Source organism: Daphnia pulex, chromosome 8 (assembly GCF_021134715.1).
Source record: "Daphnia pulex isolate KAP4 chromosome 8, ASM2113471v1".
Lineage (NCBI taxonomy): Eukaryota > Metazoa > Arthropoda > Branchiopoda > Diplostraca > Daphniidae > Daphnia > Daphnia pulex.
In genome coordinates this window covers 11,430,660-11,450,346 of record NC_060024.1, presented here as the reverse complement: position 1 = coordinate 11,450,346, position 19,687 = coordinate 11,430,660, and the positions used below count along the sequence as shown (strand labels likewise).

Below are 19,687 nucleotides of genomic sequence, written 5' to 3'. Positions count from 1 at the left end.
GGGAAAAAAATATTCGTTTTGGTTGAGTAATCTTTTTTGACGTTTCAATAAAAAAATTGGATGAATGGAATGGAGCGTGGGAGGTGGGGGGGGGGGGGGTTGGTGAGGGGGGAGGTAGAGATGTGTCATATGTTCTAGTCGTGAAAGGTTATGGATATTACAGATACAGCCGAGAGTGGAGGCTTCTTCCTCTTGTGTGTGAGAGTTGGCGGTTGGAGTGGCGGCGAAGAATGCCCGAATAGAAAAGAGAGAAAAAGTTTTTTCACTATGAAAATGCGCTCGTGACCGACATTGGTCTTGACTGCGCCTGTCCGCCTCCCCTCCTCTAACTGCGGCCAGACGGTCGGCACTATACTCTCACCTTCTCCCGTCCCTGCTCCACCCCCCGCTGTGCGCTGCCGGTGTAAGAGGTGGGAGAGAAGGGGGATCCAGCACGGACTTGAATGTCACACACGCTGTCTTCAACACGAGCCCTGCCAGTCGCGTTCTCGCCAGCGAACCCAACAGTCGCTAAAAACAAATTCCTGCAATCCGATTCAATCTTGTTCACTTTCATCTTCCAACTGTTATTTTTTCAAATTTCCCGCGTCGGGTGTTGTGTGTTCTTTTTTATTTATTTTTGAAATGGGTGGTGGATAGTGTGTGAAAACAATTGATCAACGATAAAACTCGATTACGAATATGGACTTGATTGAAGACTCTATTTGCCGGTTATTTGCAGATCCACCACATTCGTCGCCAGCAATTTGGTTCATTTGAGAAATGAGACAGCAGCGCCTCAAGTTCGTCTTGGTGTTGATGGTTGTCGTGGTGATTGGCTGGCCCGTTTGCGACGGCACCGCCGAGGCTGAAGCGCAAATTAGCGATCAGACGGATGTCGACCGACCAGGTAAGAGAAAAACATTTTAAAAATTACTTTTGACTTTTCAATTGAATCGGGGAATAATTCGACGAATGTTTGGCGCATGGGAAAATGAAGATTTTCATTATTTATTCGTTTGTTGAAAGAAAGCGAAAAGAAAATCTATTTCGTTTGGGGATTTTTCTAGCCCGTTGTCACATCTGTCAGGAGCATTTTGCTTTTCGTTTCTTCCCGCTGTTGCGGTTTTGTAGCTCTAGTCGTGATTACACGGTAGCCTTAGAAAACCCTTTGGAGCGGGGGGGTCCCTGTTCCATTCAAGTTGACAACATATATATATATGTGTATGCTGTACAAGCGCGCGTTGTCGTATGGCTTTATTGCCGCTCCTTTTCCTACAACTACACGACACCCCAAAAAACGACCGCAATTCATACAGTTTGAGCCGACTTTCTGTCCTCTCTCTCTCTCTCTCTCTCCTCTTGTAGCTCTTAACATTTATTTATTATCCCGGAGAGCATGAAATTTGATTGAAAAATCCATTTCTTATTTTACGATCCGCCAAAGATGCAAGTGATCGTACTTCTATATGTAGACATCTTTTATGCATCATCCAGCGTCGAGTCATGCATCACATTTCCCTATTTTTTTCTTTATCCCGAGAGCTGTCAATTTTCGATACGGGACACACACAAAAAAAAAAAAGGAAAATGTGTCGTCTCCTTTTTTTCTATACCCGAAAGGTATTGCCGCCAATGTCGATCCCGAAATGGAACTCTCTTGAAAATTGAATGAATGCATGAGAGAGCTTTTTATTCTGCCCATTTTTTCTTTTATAGATATAGTATATTTTTGATCGAGTTAGCATATAGACGGCCGCAGTGCAATGATGGCACCGAGTGAACGAGTGATGTGCCGGCCGATATCATTTCCCTATTATTCCCCTATATTATTGACTGTTGCGCCATTTTTTTTTTTTCACGGCTCCTTTTATATGCGAGTAAGTACAACCTCTCGGCAGGATGCGCCTGTGTCTGTACTTATTCCCGTTTTATTTGTTCTCTTTTTCCCGACACGTTGGGAGTCAGTCAAGCGCCTGTCGACAATTTCTCTTCTTCCTCTTATTTCTTTTTTTCTTTATTCCTGTGATGTTATCAGATGATATGACACGGTGACATTTCCCTTTTTTCTTCGTGAACGCAATTTGTCGGCGGGCGCCCAGAGAAAAGGTGGGAAGCTTTTTCCCCTCGCGACAGACGGGGGAGGAAAAGAGCTCTCATTATCGAAATCGCTTACACTCGTGTGCCCCAAAAATATAGTACTTGTTCTTCTTCCAATCTAGTCTATCGATATATTATTATCGCAAATAGAAGTGAAGGGGGGAGTGCGATGGGCCGGCTAAACGTACGAAGAAGAATAAGAAGAAGCAAATATAGGAGAAATCGATACAGATTCCATAGGCTGTACACACAATGTCTTTTTTTTTCTCCCCCTCCAACGTCGATATTTAGGCCTCGGTGTAGACATGTACACTGCATATATATCGGCGCAAAAAAAGGGGAGAAAAAAAGTTGGATAATAATGGGCGTCGCGCGGCTGGCAGAGGAGATGAAACAATAGGCAAGAGAGTCTGCTGGGGCTGTTTTTATTTTTTTTAAAGAAGTCAAGGAGGTGGGTGGTTATTTTTCTGTCTGCATTGTATTAGAGACAACAGCCCATGATGCGTGTATGTAGTGGTGGAAGAGAAACTTGGGAAGAAACAATGGTATACACCCACCCCCCTCTCCAGTAATAAGAATAGATGCGTCTTCTTCTTTGACGTCTCTGCTGCTGCTGCTGCTGCTCTCGAATCGATGATTTGGGCGGTGCCGATTTTTCTTCTCTTTTTTCTTATTGACTTTTTTGACATCGTTATACCTCGTTTCCGACATCAAATGAACGCGCAGACCCTACTCTAATTTCTTGAACCCAATCACGACGTCAGATTATCTCCACTTTTTTTTCTCTCTCTCCCAGTTTCAGTGCAGACATTAGCGAATTAAAAAAGTTTCTTTCTTATTTTTTTTTTTTTCGGTTCGACGAGATTGTTGATGCCCTTATAAAAACCTTCGTGATGAGGTAAATGCTCAAACGGAATTGTTTTTTTTTGTTTTTTGCGCTTGGGAAATTGAATTATTAATTTATTTTTGGGATGTTGGGGCGGGTTTGCTTTTGTCTAGGGGGTGGGGCGTTCGATAATGATTGAGAGGAATTTTTCAAATTGTTTCAGGTTGGAAGTGATTGCGCATTCCAGGCGTTGATTTGCTTTGCCTACGCAGTTTGGGAAAGCCAAGGAACACCAAGGAACGCCAAGGTTTCCTTCATTCAAAACGTTAATTACGACCTGGATCCTGCAAAAGGGGGGGTTGCATGGATATCGTAAGGGGTAGGCAAACAATCAATGACTTTGCCTCACTTTGGATAATTTAAACGAGCTGACAGGATAAAAAGGGGAGGTGGGCCATTTTCGGCCCGGGTGTCACGGTCCAACTTGCGAGAGTTTGTTAAATCCCTAGTTACTAAAACGTTGGGGGAAGAAAAAGAAAGGAAAATCATGAAACGATTTTAATCGCTTTGTCTTGCGCAATTAGGGCCGTAAGTAGTTGGGCCACCCTCCCCCGCCCTCCCGCCCGCTTATCGCCCAACCCCTGACGTCAAATGCAACTGGGGCATATGCGAATAAGCGTCGCTTAACCCACTGCTGATTACGCAACCGTGGCAAATCCCTGCCGACGTGGACAATTTAGCAAATGACGACTTCACAGCCCCGGAATGTTCCAACCGTTTCGCTGAAAGTTGGACATTGCCTAATTTGACTGAGAAAATGTTTTGTATCATCACTTTTAATTACAAATGTTTGCCTAGTGGCTGCTTGATGGTTGCGCCGCATGTGCAGTAAATAACAGGCGATTTTCTTTTTTTTTTTTTCTTTTTATATCCGCGTTACAACTCGAATCGGTCCAGAGTGTCCTACGATTACAATCAAAACAATTCGGGGAAGTTCAATCAAGACTCAAGGCGAAATTCCTTAGACCCTCCCCCGTCATCCAAGCCAATTATCATTTTGTCGCCAAAGTGCTTTCCTGATGAGGTCCAATCTATGAAGGTTTCTTACGCATAAGCCCAGACATCTGAAGCGTGGGTGGGTGTTTCCGGCGGAAATGTTAATTCTCCCCGAGTGGAGCAATTAATAACAGAAATCGTTGAAAAGTTGGACAAATTGAAATCAAACCAAAAATCGGATTTGAATTTCGCGCGAAATTTTCTCCCCTTTCGAACCGAAATCAAAAGCTGCTCTGCTGTTTTTAGAAGAAGAACTCGCGTAATATATAATACGGTATATAACGTCTGATGCTGTGTGCTGGAAGTCTTGTCATGCGATGCGCTGCATCTGCTCCCGAACGTTTTGGACGCGGGATCGGGTCGTCGGCGACATTTGAAGTTTTGGAATGGGCGATGCGTCAGCGACTTTGACAGAGCGATCCTGTTTGCCTATGTATGGGACCCACACATACACACACACGGACACACAGACTATCTTCTCCGACTCTGTTATATAAACGATTTCACGATCGAGTTGCCGGCGCAATAGTTTGCTGCTACAAAAAAAAAACTGACTGGCGCAGTCCTTTTTTCTCGGAGATTCCCTTTCGGACGGACTGGATGGAATGGATTTAGTATGCGTTAGATGAAAGCCGAAATTGGCGGGCAGGGAGAGGCTGTATCTTGTGAATAAAGTTTTCCCTTTTTTTTTTAGGGGAGGGGGGAGAGATTTCAAAGAAAAATAAAAAGTTGTTTTTTTCTTCTTTTTTTCCCGTTCTGAATCTGTCGTTGACTCCCGCACTTTTCGTGTCGTTACGTTGAAAAAAAAAGGTGGCGGGACTTACTCTATTACCGGCCATTTCTTTTCATTTTGTGCGAGTGTGTGTGTATGTTGTTTTTTTTTTCTTCTTATTTCTTCAGTGAGAGCAACGACTACAGTTAATGAAGGAAAAATCTCTTCTTCTTCTTCTTTTTTTTCTCTTTTTTCCCTTCAACGGCATCATCTCCATCTGGTCGGGTCCACGCCCCATCTCTGTTTGTGTCGTGCAAATAACGACACACACACGGTGCCGCCGCCGTCGTTGGCTAGCTCTTCAAAGTCCCTCATTGCTATTTCTTTTCGGGGAGGTGATGGCGTCGGTGAAACTTTTTTTTTTCTTTTTTTTTCTTTCGTTTTTCTCCTCTTTTCCTCCCCATTAAAGAAAAGAATCGCCCATTTCTTTATTTGACTAAGAGTTATACGTATCGACCAGGCGATATAAGTTTTCTGAAGCGAATACAAATTCTCCCTTCCCCCCAGCAAACGAGAAGGAGAAGCGAACGGGTCATGATAATGATCACGACTTTCTTGTCCTAGACCCGTCCTATAGTCGTCGTGTATGGATATCTATATATTTATATTTATATAACCAGGGCGGCGGCCGTCCAACAGCAGTGTAGCTTCTTCTTCTTTTTTCTTCTTCTTCTTCTCGCCGTGTGTCGCCCGTTAATAACGAAAGACCCGAACCTCCTTGAAGCAGAAAAGTCGCGGGTCTCGGATCGATCCGTTTTTTCATATCATCTAGAACCTTTTTAATAAACAACAACCAGAGAACAACCCCTCTTCTTCTTCTTCTTCTTCTTGTTCGTCTGCTGCATGGCTCATCCGCGCGGGATAGCGTGAATTCAAAACCTTTGTAACCCGCCAAGCGTGTCGGTACTATTTTGAATTGTGACCGTATAGACTTTTTTCAGACTATTTTTATGGATTTCCTTTGAGCTTTGCTGGGTTCATTATTTAAAGGATGGCGTGTAACACCTAACGTGAATTTCTCCCCCCCCCCCATACGGCTACTATCTCTCGGTACTGCAGAGTCTTATCCAATTAAAATTGCGGGTCGGTACAAAAGTTTTTTGGAAGGAAATAAACGCGCGCCAAAGTCAAAAGGGGAAACTATTTTGAATGGCTTGCCAAGTTTCGTGGATTTTCCATCCGTGATGGCCCGGATCATCCGCCCAAAGTAGTGCAATTCCACTTTGGTGAATGTAAGGGGTCCGTGATGTGCATCCCCCCTCCCCTCCCTATCCTTATTTTGAATGGGCATTTATTTCAGATCACCTCGACTGCGCGGAAATCGCCCAAATCTTTTTATAGCTCAGTTGATACACACACATACACACACACACATACAGACTGAAATTGTTTCCCATCCATTCTTCCGGCCGGCGATAACCGAAAATGCGATTACGTTTAGGTTAGCTCGGGTTCACCGCTCGGTGGTGGTGGTGGTGGCACCGGAGAGAAAACGATCGAGACCCTCTATAGTAGATGGTGGTGAGGGGGGAGACCGTACGACACTTTCACACTGCGTGGAAGACGCTCTTTTGTGTGCTGTTGAGAATCCCGCGATAAATACCTTTCACCTCTTAACGCCCACTGGCACAACCCAATTACGCCGGGTGCCCCAATCGACGGCCGAAATGGTTGGTCGGCCGCTCCGGTTGTACCATTTTTTTTTATTGTTATAAATGGCTATATGGGAGCTGTATAGTATACAGACATACGACATCTTTTTCTTCTTATTTGTTTTTTTTTTTTTTTTATCTTTTGGAAGATAAATGTTTACGTAAATACGAGTTAATGAAGTGTGAAATATTTGGTTGATTGTAAATAATGGCCGAGTCGAGAGAGGTAGGAGTAGGAGGAGGAGGGGACAAGGCACGCGAGTAGGAGATGGGAGTAATGGTCTTAAGGTCTTCTTGACTGAGTGTTATTCCTCATTATTATTATCAAAAGTTTGGTGTGTGATGGAGCAGCGGAGGGAGAGAAAGGGAGGGGACCACCACCAGCAGCGCGTTCGGGACAAGTTTGCATTTATTGATGAGTTGAACGCGTCCCTTTCGCCGTCCTAGCTGCCCCCCCTCTCCCGATGGGTGTAAATCCATTTGCATACGAAATAATGGCCCATGCAACAACGCGTTTCCAACGGTGCACACAGCACCGTCCGTTTTATCCCGACCGAATGGCGCGAATGGCGAAAAAGCTGCGTCTCTCTTTTGTTTCCATTTTTGCCTTTCTGTTGTTTCATTACCATCCAACAGGAGCGACTAATTCGATTTAGTTTGTTGCGCCAAGTCTATTACGAGACTCGAAATTAAAATAAAGAAAGAAAAGACCAGTAGCTGCAGCAGCAGCAGCAACATCCACCTTAAAGAGAGAGAAAAGCTTGTTGCCAAGGTAACCAGAGACCTGTATACGTTCTCTTCATCCATCCACGAGTGTTTCAAAAGAAGCCTGGGCTTCATCGTCGCAAGTGTAGAAAGAAGAAGGGAGATGATTATTTATTCGCGGGTTTATTTTGTGATTACTTTTGAACGATAACAACAACAAACCCTCCCGTACTATCTGCATACGCGGTCCTCTCCACCCCCATCATCAAGCGGGACTTAATTAGAAGGAATCCCTTTAGGCCACCGGAACGCATTTTTGCACCAACCTACCCCACTCGCATTAAAGTAGTATTCATGCCCTAAGGGTCGTTCAGTCTCTCCTCGTCTGTTAGGGTTATGAATTTGTTTCGTTTTTCACCATTCGTGTTGTTTATCTGCGTGCAGATAACGAGCCCGCGCTCCTTCCTTTTTTTACATGTTGGCTTTTTTTTTCCATCGGCGGGGGAAAGAAAAGTTGACGGAACGCGTCCCCGTTGGCTCCGATCCAAATTGCCAGTCTTTCGTCAATGACATTTGTGTTTGAAATATTTAAAAAAAAAATTTTTTTTCCCCATTTCGTTCAGGGTGTGAGAGTGAAAGGTACCGAAAAAATCAATTACAAATGAACCGACTTTTCTTTTTTTCTTTCGCTAAATTAATTCCGTTCCGGATGGATGAGCGCTGCTTTAAAAAGAAAAAAAAAAAACGACGTGTCTCCACCAGCAGCTTACCAATTCGCTGGTGGTGGTGGTGTCTTTTATATTTTAAGAAATTAACTTTGCCGGCGACAAGTTGACGTCATCGTCCCAGAACTTGGCCAGTTTTATTTTTTCATTTCCAAAGCGGTGGCTGTTTGTGTCATTTCGCTGGTCCGCTTGGCGTGGTTGCCGAATAGATTATTTCGATTTCATTTCACCGTTGAATCATGCAATGAGATGAGAGTGGTAGAAAAGATTTTTAAAAAAGTGAACGCGCTAGGATATATATCTACACTTGCAAGGTGGAGTGTAAAGTCGACTCTTGTTAGACTATTCTGTTGCATCCGTAAGCTACATAACCCCACTTGTATAATACACAGTCGTATAGCTAAATGCACAGCAGCAGCAGCAGCAAAGACTCTTGGGGATGTTGTTGGGTAGTAGACGGGGGGGTTCGTGTGGGTGTCGAACTGTTTAGCCATTCGCAGCGTCGAATGATGTTCCCACTCTGTGTCACACTATCCAAGTTATATGTACATCCCAAGTCTCTGGCTTCTTAATTATCTCGACTCTGGTAGACGGTCGATGCGCTTCTTATACGCAGTTGCTGACGGGTTGCCATGACGACAGCCACCGTCTGCCATATTGGCCCTCCAATGTCTTCCCCGAGCGCTCTCACAAGTCTGAAACCACTGTTATTTTGTTGTTGCATAATGTGCAACTTCTTGCCGGCGACAGTTGAAGAACGACAAAGACAAGGTTTTGACTTTATGACTCGAAACAATTAGACGTGAGGGATATAAATCTCTTTTTGTTGTTATTTAAAAAAGAAAAAAAAAACCAAACTTGTGTTGCCAGTCCCTGCAAAAATAATGAGATTTCATTCATCAGTCGAAACTTGATAGGACGACGCGACAACAAAAGGAAAAAGTCTCACAAGGCTCTGGGGCGAGCGGGAGGAGGATCTAATATTAGAACATTAGGTCGGTTTGAATGACTTTGATTGCATCTCCCGGGGAAATGACGGAAAGAGGTGGCAGCTGTTGTTTTCCCCCCTTTTTTTAGACGTTCCTCTCGTCTCGGCAGTCGACAAAAATCTTGGAAAACAGAAAGAAAAGAAAAGAAAAGAGTGTCGCATTCTACAACACGCCACAGCCCGAAACGACACGTACTGTTTAGGTTAGTCAGACGCTGGCCGGCACACACACACACACATGCAGACATTCACACACACACACACACACACACACATAGTGTGTATCTGGTGACATGTGAAACAAATCAGTTGCGGGAGTTAATTAGACTATAACATCAAGACACGCACAGATTTCATCATTTCTCTTCTTGTGTGTAACTTTTTGTTCCCTCACTTGTCCGTCTCCACTTTTTGATCCGAGCGTGTGGCGTGACTGGCGTCCGTCACCACGTCGAGTGTATTGTATCTTTTTGCGGGGGTGCGATGCTGCACGGCTCTACGGGCGTCAGTGTAATTAATTGCTGTTAAAGTGTCGGGCAGGAGGGGGGGGAAGAGAAAGTGTGGACAGCTGCTTCCCGCAAAACACACAGAACGAAAGAAAAAGCGCTTCCGGATTCCGTTTTTCAATTTGTCGGCCATTTTTATCTTTTCAGGACAAGAAGAGGGAAAAACACTTGGGTTATTTGTGCGTAGAGGGGAAATGGATATCTCTTGTTTTTATTTGATTGCGTAGACTTTTGATGACATGCTGATCGGAATAAGTCGGCAGGAGTAGAGGGGGGACACTGTCGGATATCAAGTCACTTTTTTTCTATTTTTCTTTCGTTTATTACATGGGCACCGTCACTTGGGGACGCTGCGCGCTGAAGTGGTCGGTGTGTCCAATTCACGAAAGTCGGGCAATAACTACTAGCCCACCCTGCTACCCTACTACCCTGCTACTCTTTTGCTTTGGCTGTAAAAGGAGATGAACTAGACCAAAGGAGGCCCCCGAAAAAGAAAACTTTGGCCGAGATCCTTTTACACTTAAATATGCTTTCAAGTCCGGATGCAACTCTCCCGCCGGGAATTCTTTTTTTGCCGGGCAAGTAAAAAGGGGCCCCTCCTCCTCCTCTTCCTTGGTACTATGTTATATGCAGGGGTCTGATATTCTCCCATGTTACACACAACATGTAATTCTGCAGAGAGTTTGAGCCGCTTGACATTCAACTAGAAATAAGCGCGCGTCGCCATTGAAATTTCAATCAGATTTCACCCATGTGAAACTTGTATTTTTTCTTGTGATCTTCTTTTCTTTTTCTTTTAAAAACAAGAAGGAAACAAAAATATATTAGGACTCGAAAATGTTTGGACTCGCCATGTGTTGCATCCTTTATGAAGGTAACACTGTACGCGTCCGCTCTACTGCCATTCCTAATGGATGTGTTTATAAGAAAGAAGAAGAAGAAGAGTGGGAAGAAGGTTAGGTTAAAGGACGGCCTGGCAGCTGCTGGGCAACATCCCCCCACCCCACCCTTGCCCACTTTCCAGCCATTGGTAGAGTCAACAAGTCGACGTCAATATTTGGCTCAATAAATCTAATTGAATTGTTACAGCAAAAATGGGACGACGTCGACGACGGCCGGCGGGGGAAGCAAAGAGAAACAGGAGAAGAATATGCGTCGCTGACGCACTACATTCGCCCTGTGTTAGACACAAACACTTGGGGGGGGGGGGGCATCGGGCGTGGCCTTTTTGTTTTTTGTTTTTATTATAAAAGGATTCTTTTTCCTATGGGGGGAATAGGATGGATAGGATGGAAATGTTTTTTGTTTTTTTGTTTGTCTGTGTTCCGGCGGAAGAATGATTTCTTTTTCCTTACTCTGCTGGCGCGTCGATGAACGTGTGGCATGACCCAGAGTCCTTCCTATTACACTGGAGACTCACGATCTCAAAGAGAGAGGCCTCTGTCCGTTTGCTCTCTACTGTATACGCCCCGTGTTCAGTCCCGCGGGAGCGACGAGCGAATAAGAGAGAGAGAGGGACATGGGGGAGCCTCTGCCAATTATCGCAAGAAATGAGCACAAAGTGCTGGGCACTTGTGCCTTTTGGCAGATGACGTCTGTTTTCCCCCTTTCATTCTCTCTTGTGCCCGGCCACTCTACCAGATGATTGTCATTAATGCAAAAGTTTCGTTTTTATTCTTTTATTTTTTTTTTTGTTTGTTTTTTTCTTCTCCTGTTCGTTCCGGTTCATTGGACGAGACAGGAACATTCAAGAAATGGAGGGGGGAGGTAAATTCCGCTCAAAAGGAAATTGAGTTTAGGAATTTCCGCCTGTCCGATCAATTTGCCCGGGTAGAAAAAGAAAAAGAGAAAAAGTCAAAGTCAAACAACCAGGAAATCAAAGGGGAGGAAAGCCAAACGAATCAGACAATCGGAACCGAGTTGAAACCGTCGTCAGTGGTAATCCAATTGAAAATAAAACAAAAAGAGATTTAGCCCAGGAAACATTTCAACGGATGTTTGTCACAACGGTATTAATCACCGTGTGTATGGATGGATGGACGAACCACTGACATTTACGTCGCCGTACAACAAACAACCAACCTACAATGCCCAATGATACAAGAACCAGCAAATAATACGACGAAACGTACCAAAACAGAAAAACAAAACAACAAATCTGACCGGCAGTGCGTTACTAATGGAATCAGCCAGGTGATTAACTGGGCGTAACATTCGAGTGTGTGTAGGCTACCGAAAAAAAAGTAGGAGCGAGCGTGTTGTTGTTGCCTTGATATAACTCCCGCCGTATATCTACGGAACATTGGCCGCACCCTTATACACAACTCATATATATTACATAAATAAATACACAACCGGCATATTGATGTACAGATGCGAGCACACGATGCGGTAGAGAGACCAGCCATTGTCGCAGCGATTCCGGCTTCCGTTATTCTCTCGAGTTGCTAGACCATTTCTGAAAAAAAAAACAGGACTTTCAACTTCTCTTCTTTTGTCCCGTGTGTTTGTTTGTTTGTTTGTTTTTCAAAAGAGACCGCCCCGAAACTCGCGTTCGTTCCTCGGCCTTCCTTTCGTTTTTCTTTCTTTTTTTGTGTTGTGTATTTCTGGTTGAAAGATGTAAGGCTTCCCTATATAGACTCTCAATTCTCTCTCCAACCCCCCTGTTTGGAGAATAATCTCCAGTTATTTTTATTTAATGAGTCGCCAAGGGGATACATCTCCGCTCAGTTTCCTAAGCAGGAGCCCAAGTCAACCGCGGGATTTTTTTTTATTTTTTATCAAACGTAAATTTCGCTGTGAAATGAAGAATTTCACAAACACATTTCTCTCCTCCCGATTCCTTCCGGCGGGACTGGTTCACAAGTCCTCGGCCTTTTTTTTTTATTTCTTTCTTGATTTCATTCCGTCGTCACGTTAACTACTTAAAAAAGAAAAGGAGAAAAGGACATGTTGTGTAGTAGGTTGTATCGAGAGAGAGATTACACGAGCAAGAACACGAAAAAGACCGTCAAGTTATATATCTTCAATGTCCTTAATAGAACTCCCGGCCGACGCCGCCGCCGTCTACTTTTTCTCGACTAGTGTATTTGGTTAATACCGCGTGTGTGTCTATAGCACAGCGCCGTCGCTTTCACCCATTACGCCCAGTGTGTGTGTGTGTGGGCCGGTGAGGCCAGCAACTGGGCCCCGGGTAGACGTCGTTGATATGTTTGTCGCGCATCACTCGGCCGTTGGCGGACGCCCCGCCATCATCATCACGCACGAACGGTCATACGCCATCTCCCATCACGGAATTCTCTTTTCCTTTTTTTTCTGTAGTACAAACCCTCCCGGCTGGGTTTATATTCCCGCTCTTATCGTGCAAGCGCATATGCTATTTCTCTTTTAATATTATAAGCTCGTTATTACATGTACATGACGATGATTATTCATCCGTCTATTTTTCGCATCACTTGCGCTATACCCTCTATTTTTTATTTTATTCTTCATTAGATTTTTTTGTTTGCTTTTGTTTTTATTATTCAACGTCTCGGGTTTTTATGAATGCGTTTAAAACACTTGCATCGTTCGTGACTGAGACAATCGGATGTAGATAATTTTTTTTGTTTTCGAAAGTTTACTTCAACTTTTCCCGCTTATTTTTAAGAGTGTTTGTAAAAACCCACGCGCATCCGGCCGGATTTCAAAGTTGCACATTCAAGAGAATAAATCGAAACAATTGCCTTGAAACTCTTTGAAGTGGTTGCAATTAAAACAAAAAACCTGGCGATCTCTGCTCGTGTTGGTGCTTGACGCGTAGGCTTCTTCTATTTCTTCCTGAAATACTTTCAATGACACCAAAGTTTCTCTCGAGTCTATCAATTACGACCAAAAGTGTTGTGGAAATGGATTGCAGGCTGGAGTGGTGGTGGGTGGGCTTCATCATGGGATTCATTTTCCTTTTGAAGGATCAAACAAAAGGAGCGCCGAACAACGGCCGTTCAAATAAATTCACAGCCAAAGTTGAAGAGTCCAATCTGAATGGCAGAGAGAGACGAAAGTGAAACAAACAAAAGGAAATTCCCGACGTTGTTGTATGTGGCACACGTCTCCCAACAAAGTGCGGTGCGTTTTGTACATACACACACACGCGGAAGAGAGAGAAAAGGCTATATAGTGTACTGTATATACTGCGTGTGTGCTATAACTCTATGTATACTACGGGCCAGCTCACTAAAATAAAAACCACACGCGTTTTGTAGTAGTAAGCCCGGCCAGCAGCAGCAGCAGCAGCAGCATAGTCTTATCGACCAACACGCCGGCCACAAGTCTGAAGCTTTTTTCCCCCCTCTGTACTATACGTCCGGCGGCCAGCAGCAGTGGCTTTTCGTGTGTGTGCAAACGAAAATGTCTGGCAAATAACTTCATACTTATATATTTGATGTACAACACAGTTTGCTGCTGCTGCTGCTGCTGTTGTTGTACAATATATATGGAATGCGCGCCGGACGGATGGGAAGGGGGTAAACACAGTACGAGTCCTGTACATAATGTTTCTCTTATTGCACAGTAGCGCTCGCTACATATGCGATGATTGTTAGACTCTCTCTGCGCCAAACAAAACTCTCTGGCAAACTTTCGACACTAAACAACAATGTTTTCTTCTTTCTACGCGTGTGTGTAGCTCAGTCAAATGTTATGTGTGTACAGTATGTGTGTGATGGAAGAACCCGCGTTTTTATTGGCTTTTTTCTTTCTTGTTTTTTATTTTTATTTTTTATTTTCGACAGTTCCGGTCGAGACGGTTTACATCATGGCGGGAGATCGCGTCGAATTGGTGTGCGATGTGACGTCTTCGACCGCATATCAACACGACGGGGCGGATGGGCTGGCCGGTTACGCTCCGGCTGCTGCTGCTGCCGTCATTTCGTCCAGCAGATCGTCATTGAAGGGATTAGCAGCGGCTACTGGACAGCGTCGCTCCTCTTCCGGATCGTATTACTCTGCATCAAGGCACCACCAGAGTGCTGGCGAGCATCGCCGACGCAATCGACGCTACAACAGCAACAACAATCAGCACCATCGCAGACATTCGACGTCGACCGCCGCATACGACCATCCATCGGAACTGACCATGGATGACGGCTATCTCGTTTTATGGTTCGTCGATCCCGATCGCAAACCATTCTACAGGTATTTCGGCTGGGAAATGATTAACTGGTCAATTAAACAGTCGGGAAGAGGGGGGATTTAACTCAATGATAAGTTGACTGGTTAGTGAATAAATGACTAGTCCATTTCAAATGAAAGTGAATCATTTGCGTTTATGTATATAAATAGTATAGTACAAGATATAAGCTCCGTTTGAGTCCGCATCTTGACATGTCCTCCATTGCGACTGGCGTCTTTTAAATAAATGATGATCTTTAGCCATGGCACTTGATTATTAACGATACGATTTCACGATGGCTGGCCAAAATATAAAAACCCTGCCCTTGTACATTGATATAGCCTGGACGTGAGGCGCGGTCGATCCGGTCGCCATTGGTGGAACGAGGAGCGATTCGGTCGGAGAGTTCGGTTCCTGTTACCTCAAGCTCCTTCTTCTTCTTCGTCGTCTTCTTCTTCTTCAACATCAATGGGAGGATCATTTTTCAAGAATGCGTCGAGCGCGTCGACATTAGCCCGCCTCCAGATTGTCAACGTGACCCGACAGGACGGCGGCGACTACCGTTGCCGGGTCGATTTCAACAGCGCCCCCTCGCGAAACTTCAAGTATCGTCTCGTCGTCATCGGTAAGTAAAAAACTCCACCACCGCAAATCTCTTATTTCATCTTTTATCGAGAGTTATAGATTAGACGTTAGGGATTAGATCATTCAGCTGTTGTTGTTTGGGTACTTTTATTATTTATTTTTTTTTTAATCCGATCCCCCAGTGCCCTTTCCGGGTATATTTTTGAGACGGATGAAAAAAAAGAAAAAGGATTCTGCCATTTTCTTTTGGGTTATTATACGTCGAAAGAAGAGCTTTTTAGACTGCGTCAGTCAAGCTCAAATGATTTAGTTACTTTTGATTGACGTCATAGTCTCTCCAACAATTCACCGAAATTTTAAAAAGAGTCCCGCCGTTTTGTGTAAAACTCGGGGAACCTGTTATGATTTTTTCTCTTTTCTTTTCGAAAAATGTTTGGAGTCGAGTTTGGCTAAACAACAAGGAAAAACTAAGTGCGGAATTTTGCTGCCTGCCATTAAAAGAGACCTGCAGCTCTCTCTCTCTCTCGGCTGTTTGATATTAATGCGGTGAAAAGGGGGAGGGTGGTGGTGGGGGGAGAGAGAATATGATCAACATTCAATATTCAAAAGCCAAAGTTGTACAGAAATGGTTGGCAGTTTGACGAAGTCAAGTCGTCGCCGGGCTTGGCGGCGGCGGTGGTGTGTATAGGCCAACTATAAAGTGTGAATGTTCAGTGTGTGTTGACGGCTTTTCGGGGTGTTGTGTTGGCTGGGCAGGTTTAGTCGCATGGATAATTAAGTTGCCAAGATTCTCTCTCTCTCTCTCTGTATTCATAGGCTGAAACTTTGCTTCTTCCAACGCAGGGCCCTGCCAGCAGGATGAGTTCAATCAGAGGGGGTCGCCAAGCGACTTTCAAGTGTTATTAGACATGTACGTATCTGAGCAGCAGCAGCCGATAGATAGCTAGCTAGCAGTCGTCGAGTATTTTAGTAGTATGCGGCATGTCGTTAGAAAACGACTGCAGGCAGCAGCTAATAACAGCAAGGCTCAATAGGAATAAAAGCTCTGTCTGTTTTTTTCCCCCCCGTTTGGTGGGTCCTCTATTATTCCGTTTCTCTATTTATACGAAGAAAACCCGACTGCCGCTGCTCTGCATGGAGGGATGAAAAAAACCACCAGTCTGCCGCATTGGGGGGGAAGATCAATGGCCTGTGAATGACTGATGGGTTTTCGCACAGTTTTGTTCTGCCGAGAGGGGGGGATATACTATTAGAGAGTGAGTGAATGACGGAGGTCGCCAGGGCTCGAGTTAGTCTATCCTCTGAGATATATATATATCAATCCATCTAAATGATGTCCCACGACAGTTTTGTGAAAATGCCGATCTAATACTCTCTCTCTGTGCTTGATGCTTTATTTCTATGGGGAAGGGGGATATATCTAGATAGATAAGACGGCCTTTATTATATTCATCGGCTATAAATGATGGAGGGTGGAATCGTTGGCAATAAAGGGCCAGTGCGTAGGGGGGGGTCTAACGATAAGAGAGCTAGAGAGCCTTTCGGATGCGCACAGTCTCTCCATTATTATATAGATGCATATAAGGCTAATGACCTCGTAACCATTTTGAGAAAGAGAAAAGCTCCAAAGAAATGCTCCTATCGGAAATTCTGTTTGCCCCCCATGTTTTATATCGCTCTGAATTGAGTAATAACATGATTACGTATGAATCGTCGTCTAGCTCATGTCGGAAGGCTCAATTTTCTTTTCTCTCTCTCTCCATCTCCTATACCCTACATTTCTCGTGTGGGGGAGCTCGATCGATTCGACATCGATCTTCTCGGACGTAGAAGTTTGTCTAGTTCTGTCGTCAATCAATATTTTCCCAACCGCAAAAAAAAGAAAATACTACAAGCCCCCCTCCCCCCCCCCCCCAAAAAAAAAAAGATTTTTAGTTTTTTTTATTTATTTTTTCTCCAACCGGCCGGCCGGCCAACATTAACCAATGTACTACGAGGCACAACCAAGTCCTGACGGCCCACACCGCGCATTGTCTACAGCCCACATAGTCTCCCTTTTTTCTCGTTCTCGCTATTGTCTTGTCATTTTGATTGGTGGTCTCCAATTTGAATCGCCGCCAGGGACATTGTTGATTGCAAGGTGAACGAGTACCTTGTCTGGCGTGATGGATGGAGCTGTCCAAATCCCAAAGTTTATTTTATTTCATTTTTAATTGTTGAAGTTTGAACGCGTAAATCGTTGAAGAAATCGCCAGTGTTTGGCAAGAGAAAACAAAATTTCAAATTTGGCGCCGCTCAGCTCAGGCAGATGGAAGGGGACCGCGATCATGGCCATCGCCCAGGAGTCGGTGACAAATAGCTTTTAACCGTAAAAGGTGGTAGTAGTACCGGTCTTCTGCAATGGCCACTATTTCTCTTTTAGATTTTCTCTCTCGTCCCTTCTTCTTTCGCCCCCTTTGGGGGGGATGGGGGTGGAGACAGGAGATGTTTGAGCTAATCGATAGAAAGTCCGGCGGAACCCGTTGTTTGTGTCGTAGTAGTACGTGTCTCTGAGGCAAAGAAGAAGAAGACCAGCAGCAGTCCGGCGGTTGGTTTTATCTGGCCGGAAGCAACTTTCCACTTGTGCCAGTGTGTGTGTGTGTGTCTCGTATACAGACTGGGCGTCCGACGAACACATTGGCCAGCCACCCGGACGATTTATGGCTTGTCAATATTGGGCACGCTTTGGGGACGACACACGTCCTCCCTGTGTGGGTTTGTGTGGGGGTGCAAAACAAGAAAGGGACTAACAATATTTATCACGATGAACGAAGATGGACGCCCTTTGCTGCTGCTCACTCTGCTCGTCGCTGGGTATCAATCAAGACCACCCACCCCATCTTTCCCCATTGAGACGTGTAATATGCATTTGATAGATGCGCATTGCGTCCGTTTAAAGCGGCCGCCGCCCAGCCAATATCAGCTGATATCTCTGACACGATTTGACGGTTTCACCTTTCCCGCAAAACCCCTTTTTTTCTCTTTTTGCCCAATTTTGGGCCGGCCGCTGGTTTTGTATGAAAGGGACAACAAAACCTGCAACCGCCCTTTATGCATACAATAAGGCTCCCCCCTATTGCATTTCGTCTGCGTAATAGATTCCTCTTACGTCAACGCTTTTCCAACTCTTTGGCCAGCAGCAGCGCCAGAAGAAAAAAAAACAGGAATGTCGGGAGATATCCTATATTTCTCCTGCGGTTTATTTTGTCTCCCCCACCATCACCACCGCTCCTTTTAGTGCGCGGGTATCGTTCAGTTTTTTTTTTTTTTTATCACGCAATCGCTCCGTATTATAGAAAGAGTTTCGCCGTTGCGGCTGCTCGCAAGTGGGAGGGAACGGAGAAATGAACGAGGTACCTATCTACAAGACTCGTTTGGAATGGATATAGTAGATAGACCCTCCCGGTTGCGTTTTCTTTGTAGAGGGCACAGGAATTTTGTTTGGGGGGACCCTTTTATTTGTCTGCTGGAGAGAGAGAGCGACAACATATATATATAAACCAAACAACTGTGTTGTTGTTGTGTGCTGCTCTATATAGACCAGATCGCTTCCTCAGACTACCTTTTGTGTGTGTCAACATGACGGAGGAGATCCAGGACGCGGCCAGCAGTATACAAAATCGATAACAATCTACTAGGGTCTAGGCTCTCTCTGTGTGCCTGTCTGTGTACACGAGGGTTTTTTATTTTTAAGTGTGGCTTGTTTGGCAATGAGAAAAAAACGAGAGTTTTTATGCTGTCGGCCGGAGAAATAAACTTTATTTCGGTAATTTTATTTTATTTTTTTTCACGGCGGGATAAACAAATACCAGAAACAGCCAAGTTTGTTAAAAGAAAAAAAAAGAACTTTTTTTTTTTAAATTTTTATTGGGGTTGAAAGAAGAGAAGAAAAAACAAAAAATTTTCTCTAACGTTGTGTTAAAGAAAAAGGATTATGCACGTGCGGCGTTATTATCGCGTGCTGAAAAAAAGTTGAGACGCAGTTTTTCTTTCTTTTTTGTTTTATTTTTCTTGTTATTTCTCATTTAGAATTTTTCCCTTTTTTTTCTTTTCTTTTTGCCGGCCGGATGTTTACACATTGCCTTCCCGTTTGCCTTTTTTCTTTTTTGTATTTTCTTGAAAGACAAAAGAGACGCATCAGGAGGCAAGTACACAGAGAGAAAGTCGAGGCGTATTATCGTTCCTGGTGCCCCTTCTGCTCCTTCTGCTATTCCTGCCGGCAAACAATGTCTCGTCAACTTTTGAGGTCCGCGTCTAGTAGTAGCTACTAGGGCTAGAAGGCGCGTGATTCCCGCTGCGTCATCCCACCACCGCCACCGCCATCGCCCGTGTAATCCTCCTCGTCTTTTTATCCAGCCCGTTGTTCTTTCTTTCTTTTTTGTTTTTCTTTTTCTTTTGTCTCTCTCGCCGAGAAAAGAATACTCGACGCTATTTAGTTATTACATGCGCGGGACGTCTGATACCATACCCAGAGTCACTCAAACTTTTTTGCCGTCGTTTCTCCTTGAGCTTAGCCAACTAGCTCTCGTGTCATAGTTGATGAGACGACGAAATCTAACCAATAAAGAACCCCCCAAAAACAGCAGAATCTCTCTACCCAAT

At 44.4% G+C, this 19,687-nt stretch overlaps 1 protein-coding gene across 4 annotated transcripts in view; it reads left to right on the top strand.

The window, feature by feature from the left end:
• Nucleotides 1-19,687, top strand: part of LOC124199852 (neural cell adhesion molecule 1-like) — a 44,215-nt gene that overhangs the window by 13,582 nt on the left and 10,946 nt on the right. For all 4 annotated transcript variants that reach the window (XM_046595812.1, XM_046595813.1, XM_046595814.1 and 1 more), the window contains exons 2-4: nucleotides 722-889; nucleotides 14,082-14,484; nucleotides 14,803-15,086. In XM_046595812.1, coding sequence (XP_046451768.1) covers nucleotides 763-889; nucleotides 14,082-14,484; nucleotides 14,803-15,086 — 814 coding nt within the window. In that variant the 5' untranslated portion in view covers nucleotides 722-762. The remainder of the gene's footprint in view (nucleotides 1-721; nucleotides 890-14,081; nucleotides 14,485-14,802; nucleotides 15,087-19,687) is intronic.